The 10,133-nt window shown below is 41.9% G+C and overlaps 1 protein-coding gene across 1 annotated transcript in view; it reads right to left on the reverse strand.

The window, feature by feature from the left end:
- The window catches only part of LOC111142511 (ankyrin repeat domain 29), a 54,530-nt gene that overhangs the window by 35,209 nt on the left and 9,188 nt on the right, over positions 1-10,133 (reverse strand). Inside the window, exon 2 of the mRNA XM_022495745.1 lies at positions 7,725-7,835. Within this exon, the coding sequence (XP_022351453.1) occupies positions 7,725-7,835 (111 nt within the window). The remainder of the gene's footprint in view (positions 1-7,724; positions 7,836-10,133) is intronic.

Raw genomic sequence — 10,133 nt, forward strand, 5'->3', positions numbered from 1 at the left:
ATGGACATTGGGGAGGGTATGTGCTATGGTGAGTGCTGTGAAGTGTGTAAGCCTGATGATTCACAGACCTGTACCCCTGGGGCAAATAATACATTATATGTTTAAAAAAAAAAAAAGTCCAAGACCAGATGGCTTCACAGGTGAATTCTACCAAACATTTCAAAATAATTCCTATTCTTCCCAAATTATCCAAAAAATATAAAAGGACGGAAAACTTTCAAATTCATTCTGTAAGGCTTACCCTGATACCAAAACCAGATTAAGACGTTACAGAAAAAGTCTTAATGACTACAGGTCATTAAGTCTGATGAACATAGATGCAAAAATCTTCAAAAAATATTAGCAAACAGAACCCAACAATACAGTAAAACAATCATTCACTACAATCAAGTGGGCTTTATTCCTGGGATGCAAGGGTGGTTCAGTATTTGCAAATCAATGTGATATGTTATATCAATAAGAGAAAGGATAAAAACCACATGAACATTTTAATAGATGCAGAAAAAGCATGTGACGAAGTACAACATCCACTCATGATAAAAAATCCTCTGCGAAGTAGGAACATAGGGAACATATCTCAACATAATCAAGGCTATATATGAAAAATCCACAGTGCACATCATACTCAATGGGGAAAACTGAGAGCTTTCCCCCCAGATCAGGAACAACACAAGGACGTCTACTCTCACAACTTTTATTCAACATAGTACTAGACATCTTAGCCATAGCAATTAGACAAAAAAAGGAAATAAAAGGCATCAAATTCATTAGGAAGCAATAAAACTTTCACTATTAGCAAATGACATGCTACTATACATAGAAAATCCTAAAGACTCCAATGAAAAAATACTTTAGAACTGATAAATGAATTTGGTAATTTGCAGGATACAAAATCAATGTACAGAAATCCCTTGCATTGCTATACACTAATAACGAAGTAGCAGAAAGAGAAATTAAGAAAACAGTCCCACTTGCAATTCCACCAAAAATAATAGAACACCTAGGAATAAACCTAACCAAGGATGAGAAAGACCTGTATTCTGAAAACTATAAAACATTGATGAAAGACATTGAAGAGGACACAAACAAATAGAAAGACATTCCATGCTCATGGACTGGAAGAAAAAAATGGTTAAAATGTCCATATTTCCCCAAACAATCTATAGACTGAACACAATCTGCGTAAAAATATCAAGAGCATTTTCTATAGAACAAGTAATCCTAAAATTTGTACAGAATCTCAAAAAACCCAGAATAGTCAAAGCAATCATGAAAAAGAAAAACAAAACTGGAAATACCACAATTCCAGATTTCAAGTTATATTATAAAGCTGTAGAAATCAAAACAGTATGGTACTAGCACAAAAATAGACACATAAGTCAATGGAACAGAACAGAAAGCCCAGAAAGAAACCCATGGTGTTATGGTCAATTAATCTTTGACAAAGGAATCAAGAATATGCAATGGGAAAAAGGCAGTCTCTTCAACAAATGGTGTTGGGAAAACCAGACGGACATGCAAAAGAATGAAAATGGACCACGTTCTTTACATCATACCCAGAAATAAACTCAAAATGGATTAAGAACCTAAATATGAGACCTCAAACCATAGAAATTCTAGAAGAGAGCACAGACAGTAATTTCTGTGACATCAGCCATAACATCTTTCTAGATATGTCTCCTGAGGCAAGGGAAACAGAAGGAAAAATTAAGCATTGGGACCACATCAAAATAAAATGTTTCTGCACAGCAAAGGAAACAATAGACAAAACTAAAAACCTACTGAATTGGAAAAGATATTTGCTAATGACAAATCTGATAATGGGTTACTATCCAAAATGTATAAAGTCATACAACTAAACACCCAAAAGTCAAATAATCCAATTTGAAAGCAGGCAGAAGACATGAACAGACATTTCTCCAAAGAAGACATCCAGATGACCAAAAGACACATGAAAAGATGCTCAACATCACTCATCTTCAGGGAAATGCGAATGAAAACCACAATGAGATACCACCTCACTCCTGTCAGTATGGCTAGAATCAAAACCACACACACAAAAAAACAAGTATTGGCGAGGATATGGAGAAAAAGGAACCCTCATGCACTGTTGACAGGAATGCAAATTGGTGCAGCCACTGTAGAAGATAGTATGGAGATTCCTCAAGAAATTGAAAATAGAAATACCCTAGGACCCAGGAATTGCTCTACTGGGTACTTGCCCAAAGAATACAAAAAACACTCATTTGAAGGAATATATGCACCCATATGTTTATTAAAGCATTATTTACAACAGCCAAGATATGAAAGCAGCCCAAGTGTCCATCAATAGATGAATGGACAAAGAAGATACCTATCAAAAAAAAAGATACTTATCTATATATCTATATACACACACACAGGAATATTATTCAGCTGTTAAAAAAGAATGAAACCTTGCCCTTTGCAACAACATGGATTGATCTAGCGAGTATGTTAAGCAAAATAAGGCAGTCAGAGAAAGTCAAATACAATATGATTTCACTCATATGTAGAATATAAGAAACAAAACAAACAAACAAAAGGAAAAAAGGAGACAAACCAAGAAACAGACTCTTTTTTTTTTGTTTTGTTTTGTTTTGTTTTTATAAGAGACGGGGTCTCGCTATGTTGCCCAGGCTGGAGTACAGTGGCTATTCACAGGCGCGATCCCACTACTGATCAGCACGGGAGTTTTGACCTGCTCCGTTTCCGACCTGGGCCAGTTCACCCCTCCTTAGGCAACCGGGTGGTCCCCCGCTCCCGGGAGGTCACCATATTGATGCCGAACTTAGTGCGGACACCCGATCGGCATAGCGCACTACAGCCCAGAACTCCTGGGCTCAAGCGATCCTCCTGCCTCAGCCTCCCGAGTAGCTGGGACTACAGGCGCGGGCCACCGCGCCCGGCAAGAAACAGACTCTTAACTACAGAGAACAAACTGATGGTTACCAGAGGAGAGATGGTTGGGGAATGGGTGAAATAGGCGAAAGGGATTAAGAGTACACTTATATTGATAAGCACTAAGTAATATATGGACTCGTTGAAGCATTATAGTATACACTTGAAATTAACTAACACTGCATGTTAATTACACATTAAATTTTAAAAAGAAATCCAATCTGAATAGAGAGTTATTCATCCTTTCCATGAGAGGTGAGAAAAAGTTTTTATTATAGGTTATACTTTTTTTAATATAGGTTATACTTGCTTCAAAATAAAAATCAATCATGAGGCACAAGGAGTACAGAGCAACTTAAATTTTGATATTTAAAAAGAAAGATAAAAAATGTTATATGCATCTGCTTTAAAGGAAGGAGGCTTGAATGAAACAAAATATAAAAATACTTTATAGATTGTATTTCAACTTCACATCATGGTCAATTGAGAAAAAGTCAGAGGTTGAGGCAAGGAGAGAGAACAAAGAAGTAGTATCCGTTGATGTATTTATTAAGCTAGACAAAAATGTTTCCTTTATATCCAAAATTATCAGGCTGGACAAACCATAATTCCCTAAAGGTTAAGGTTAATTTATTTCACTGGCTGATGTTAAAATGTACCTTTTAAAACCAGCTGATTTTGAACATTGGATACAGTGGATATAAATGTGGCAAAGACCACAACAAACACTACAGTGACACATACCTTCATACATCTCAAAAGGCTAGAGGGAGCTTGCCAGTGCTCATCTGATGGTTAGTGTGCATTAGAGAGATAAAGGAGGCAAAAATGTAAACATCATGAGGAGACCACTTTAATCTAGGAATGAAGGTGAAATGTTAGCAAATCAAAGATTTGCTGTGTGGTGGGTGGCCTACAGATAATGTATTCATACTTTAAATGTTTTTTGTTGGAAGTTTGAGCATGGCCATGAACTTGAGGTTGAGAGCAGTTCCCAAGAGAGCCCCAGGTCCTTTCCTTGCACTGCATCAGCTCTCCTAGGAGTTCCAGGTGGACCAGATGCGGGGCCCCATTGGCCAGAGCAGGACTAGTCAGAGGTCATTCACCACCAGGGTCATTCTGTAACCCAGACTCTATGTCCAGGTGGCACCTGAAGGACATAGAAATCCTCCCAGTGAAATTTCAAGGGGAACCAAGTCCTGTATTATTCCCAAATATCTTTCTGTCTCTGTTACCGCCAATCTTACATACCCTTTCAAAATCAACAAGCTGTCTGAAATTACCATCTAGACTTGTTCCATTGTTTTTTTTTTAATTTTTAAATAATTTATTTTTTTAAGATTTTTTATTTATTTGACAGAGATCACAAGTAGGCAGAGAAAGGAGGAGGCAGACCCCCTGCTGAGCAGAGAGCAGAGGCTTTAACCCACTAAGCCACCAGGCACCCCTAAATAATTTATTTTTTAATTAAAATTTTAGGTAGTTAAGATATAGTACAATATTGGTTTCTGGAGTGGAATTCAGTGATTCATCACTTACATACAACACCCAGTGCTCATCGTAGCAAGTGCCCTCCTTAATACACATCGCCCAGATAGCCTATCCCCCATCAACCCTCAGTTTGTTCTCTACTGCTAAGAGTCTCTTGGGGCACCAGGGAGGTTCAGTTGGTTAAGCGTCTGCCTTCAGCTCAGGTCATGATCCCAGGGTACCGGGATTGAGTCCTGCATTGGGCTCCCGGCTCAGTGGGAAATCTGCTTCTCCCTCTCCCTCTGCCCCTCCTCTCCACTTGTGCTATCTCAAATAAATAAATAAAATCTTTAAAAAAATTTTTTTAAAAAAGATTTACTTATTCATTTTATTTGACAGAGATCAAAATTAGGCAGAGAGGCAGGCGGGGGATGGGGTGGGGAAGCAGGCTCTTCAACATGGGGCTCGATCCCAGGACCCCAAGACCATGATCTGAGCTGAAGGCAGAGGCTTTAACCCACTGAATCACCCAGGCGCCCAATAAAATCTTTTTTTTAAAAAAAGGGTCTATTATGGCTTGTTTCCCTCTCTCCTTTTTCTCTTTTTGCCCTTTCCATATGTTCATCTGTTCTTTCTTAAATTCCATATGAGTGATTAGATCAAGATGGTATTTGTCTTTCTCTGACTGACTTATTTCACTTAGCAAAATACACTCTAGCTCCATCCATGTTGTTGTATATGACAAGATTTCATTTTTGATGGCTGAGTAATATTCCATTAACATACACACATGTGCTTGTGCACATACCACATCTTCTTTATCCATTCTTCCGTTGATGGACATTTGAGGTCTCTCCACAGAGAGCTATTGTTGATAATGCTGTTATAAATACTGGGGTGCATGTTTCCCTTTGAATCTGTATTTTTGTATCCTTTGGATAAATACCTAATAGTGCATGAGGAGATGCTCAACATCACTGGGCATCAGGGAAATACAAATCAAAACCACAATGAGATACCACCTCACACCAGTCAGAATGGCTAAAATTAACAAGTCAGGAAACGACAGATGTTGGTGAGGATGGGGAGAAAGGGGAACCCTCCTACACTGTTGGTGGGAATGCAAGCTGGTGCAGCCACTCTGGAAAACAGTGTGGAAGTTCCTCAAAAAATAGAGCTATCCTATGACCCAGCAATTAGACTCACTCCTTTGGGTTAAGGAATCATTCTTCCAGAAAGCTGTGAATAAAATGAGTTTGGTTTTTGTTTTTTTAAATTCTATTTATTTATTTGACACAGAGAGAGAGACAGAGAGATCACAAGTAGGCAGAGAGGTAGGCAGAGAGAGCGGGGTGGGGGGGAGCAAGCTCCCTGCTGAGCAGAGTCCGATGTGGGGCTTGATCCCAGGACCCTGAGACCATGACCTAAGCCGAAGGCAGAGACTTAACCCAATGAGCCACCCAGGTGCCCCATAAAATGAGTTTTTATTTCAAATGAGGAAGAGTAAACATATTAGTATCTGTTCATAGAAGCAAAATTTCTGATTGAGATAGCAGACCAAGAGAGACAGAGGATGAGCTCTGAGGGGAATGGAGGTAGCAGGACAAGTCACACACTTTCCAAGGAGGAAAGAGTGCTGGGGAGGCTGAGAGTACGAGGTACTTACTATCTTGGGGGCAGAATGTGTGTGGCACTGTGAGGTGGCCCCTCAGACACTGAAAGTCAGGAAAAAGTTATAGGGGTGGCTGAGAAAAGGTGACTTCAAGGAAAAGAGGAAACATGGTCATCAATGCGATCAGAGGGTGAGGCCCCAATGAAAACCAGAGCTCCTATGCCATTGTGGCCCATTGTGGCACTGCTGCCCAGAAGACCCAAGTATGACTGGTGTGACAAGTTCACAGATGCCTGACCTCATATCAGTCTGGGTTCCAGCAAGGAGCAGAGGGCATAGTCACACTGGGATAGCTGGAAGAAAGTTTAGTGATTTTTAAAGCTGTGCCCTGGGCATAGGACACTACAAGAACAATGTTGGACTTGGAGCTAGCGGCAATGGGGCTCCCTTGTCAGCCTAGCCTGAAGGCACAGGGTGGTGGGGGAGGGCAGTGACTCCCAGGACACAGAACTAGAGCACTGCTGCCAGACAGAACAAGACCACCAGGTTCCCCGACATCCCTGTCCTCCCACCCTCCGATTCCTACCAGTGCCCCCATTGGCCACCCCAACTGGAGGTCAGAGAGAAGCAAGTCCACTAGGCCCTACCTTTCAGGCTCTGGGACACAGAGCCTGCTGAAGAAGGGTCTGGGTGGGTCTGGAAGTGCAGACCCAAGACACTGCAGACTGATGCCCCCAGTAGGCAAAATGGAGCCAACCTGGATATCTCAGGGTGCAGCTGATCGCACTTACCAAACTTGTGCAATAAAAGTTGTAATGCCACATCCTGTTTTTGGGAAAACAATAAGGCTCCCTTGAAAACATCTTTATCCCTAAAATACAAATACTTGTTCTCTCTCTCTCTCTCTCTCTGTCTTCCTGATCCCTAAAGTTGTATCGTCCTGCTGAGTACAGAGGAATCCCTGCTTCTATCTGGGAAGGGAACATCATTCCCAGATGATGCCTGCCAGTGGGCAGTAGTATCCATCTTTAGATCCTTACTCACCAGTGAGTGTACTGATGTTTGCAATGATAATGAAAGGTAAGAGGCTGGGTGGCAGCTTCCGTTCTCAGTTCTCTTCTCCTTGCAGAAAAACCCAACTTACACATTCACAGCAGTCCTCTTCTGCTCTGAATTATCTCCACTTCCTATGGAAGCAGTTGGTTTGAATTCTGTGACTAAAAACGCTTTTCTTCTTGGACCTTGCCAATTCTAATTCCCAGTGAAGTGCCTCTTTCCTTACTGTGGCTGCTTTCTGTCTTATGCATGTAATGGTTTCCCTAATATGTCTTTAAATTTTTAAAATATTTATTTATTTGAGAGAGGAGAGAGCGTGTATGCGTGTAAAGTGTGTGAGTCGGGGGGAGAGGCAGAGGGAAAAAATCCCAAGCAGACTCCCCACTGAGCACAGAGCCTGACTTGGGGCTCAATCTCATACCCCGAAATCACCACCTGAGCAGAAATCAAGGGCTGGACCCTTAACCAACGGAGTCACCTAGTGCCCCCTAGCCCCAAATATGTTTTTACATTCACCAGGGTACCCTAGACTTTATAAAGGATAAAGCAAGCATACAGAGCAAGTAGGTAAGCACTGTAAAGGGCAATGTATTTGGGAGCTGCTCTCATGCCGGCAGGGGAAATGGCGTGCCCCTGGCATGCATATACCGCAGGAATCCATCCGTACACTGTCCCTGCAGTCCACATCCACTCGACCGCTGTTCAGCAACAGCCTGAGCAGGGCCAGGTTGCCTCTCCTTGCTGCCCAGAAGGCGGCGTTGGCAAGTGGAGTTTCCTTCTGCAGAAGCAAAATGAGACAGGATCTTAAACTTGACATCCATTAATGTGTCCGCTTCTACGCAAATATATGCCATTCAAAAAGCAGAATTTCCGGATGTGTCGTAGCATGGAAAAGACGGCTCCTCCCGCAACAGAGGACTGTAACATACTTGGCTATGGAACACATTCTATTTTGTACCAGATACCGGAGTGTTGTTACGAAGAGCAGCACTGTTGATAATATAGCACTATTAATACCTTATTTCCCACCAGTGCTCTCACTTTCCTGCCTCTGTGTCTTTGTTCACGGTTTCCTTTTTGCTTGAGAGGAGTTTTCCCCCATCCTTCAAGGCCAAGGCTCTGCTTAAATGCTATTTCCTCCCTGAAACGTTCCTAAAACCTTCTTCCTCTTTAAGCAGAGAGAAATCTCTCCTAATTCTGACCTCCCCAAACCACACTTTTTCTAAGCCCTCAGCCTTCTATCTGATTCCAGCTTTCTGGGTCAAGGCCTCCCCTGCGCCCTACACCTAATTTTCTTTGCTGGAAACTTGCCAGAGGATTCAGTGAAGAATTAGGAACTCTGGGCAGAAAACACTGTTACGTGTCCTCATACGGAAGCTTCTTTCCACTGCTGCCTTATTTTAAAGTTGCAAAGTTAATGTTGGAACCATCCTATGGAAGGAATAGAGCTGGCAAACAGTTCTTCAAAAATCAGAGTGGCAGAGTTGACTGAAGTACAGCTGCCTTTCCTAAAACACAACAGTTTGGGTCTATAGGGAAGAGTCCATGCCAGGGGAGGGTGGGGGGTGGAGGGGAGGCTCTGGAACCAGACAGCTCTGGGTTTCAACCCTAGCCCTGGGCAAGTGACTTGTCCTTGGTGAGTCTTACACCACCTGCCTTGAAGTTTTAGGTAAGGATTAAATGATGTAGGTTAATTGGTGAATACAGTACCCAACACATCATAAATGCTTACAGGTACTAGCTTTTTCCCCTCTGTCTACTTTTCTTTACAAAGTTAGAATCAGTAGGCAAAATTAAATTGAGTATTGGTACTATGAAGAATTTCGCTGGCCTCAGGGAATTTTCTAGCATTCAAATTGTTTAATAAAAGCATGTTTTGGGTGGGCTTAAAACACCCATCTCACCCCAAACCCCTTTTATGTGCTATTATCTGATAAAGTAGTAAAGTATATACTGATAAAGTAGTAAATTCAGTATCTTACTCACCTATGCTAAAAAGAAAACACAACGTCACCCACAACAAGGAGCCATCTGATAATAAATTTTTTTTTTTTAATTTTTAAGTAATGTTCATACCCAGTGCAGGGCTCAAACTCACAACCCTGAGATCAAGAGTCTCATCTACTCACTGAGCCAGCCAGGCGCCTGTCCACGGAGCCATCTAAAGTGAGAGAGCATTGTGAGAGCACCATGAAGGGGGCATTTGTTGGTATGAGCAGCTCACCCACAATTTAGTGCTCTCGTGCGTGCTTGGAGGAGAGCGTGGACAAGTAGGGAGTGCTAAGCACGTTGCAAACATACTTTGAATAGTTTCCTGGCTCAGGTAGGAGGAAAACAAAAATCCCTTCAAGTTCCAGATGAACAATGTGCTTTCCCTAAAAGCATAAATGTTATGGTCCCAGTTTTCAGGCCAAATTGCAATGGTGACCTTCACACCCAGGGCTGGCGGCTTTTGTACCAGGCTAGGTCCCCCATTACAGCTGTCGGTGACTGGCTGAAGTGATGGCCAGCCAGGTCTGACTTGTATCAGAAATCACGAAACAGGGGTGCCTGGGTGGCTCAGTGGGTTAAAGCCTCTGCCTTCGGCTTGGGTCATGACCCCAGGGTCCTGGGATTGAGCCCCGCATCGGGCTCCCTGCTCAGCTGGAGGCCTGCTTCTCCCTCTGCCTGCTGCTCCCCCTACTTGTGCGGGCACTCTCTCTCTCTTTCTCACTGTCAAATAAATAAATAAAATCCTAAAATTAAAAAAAAAAAGTAAAAAACCAAAAAAAAAAGAAAAAAAAGAAATCACGAAACAATGCCCTTTCCATAGGGAGATTGCACAAGGCCAAAATGAAGCCTGGAGGGTGAATTAGGAAGAGAACTTAATTCGTACCAGGAACAGCTCATCTGGCTTTTCCTGAAACAGAAAGACTTGAGAGTAATAAATTGTAAGTCATTTTTAGTGATTTTGTTGTTTCTCTTTAACCTCAAATTATATTCAAAACCCTCTGGAAACCACAAGCTTCTATTGTCATAATAAGCGCTCTCTCTCTCTCTCTCTCTCTCTCTCTCTCTCTCTCTCTCTCTCTCTCTC

The sequence above is a fragment of the Enhydra lutris genome, unplaced genomic scaffold, assembly GCF_002288905.1.
Source record: "Enhydra lutris kenyoni isolate GAN:26980312 unplaced genomic scaffold, ASM228890v2 scaffoldscaffold8, whole genome shotgun sequence".
Taxonomy (NCBI): domain Eukaryota; kingdom Metazoa; phylum Chordata; class Mammalia; order Carnivora; family Mustelidae; genus Enhydra; species Enhydra lutris.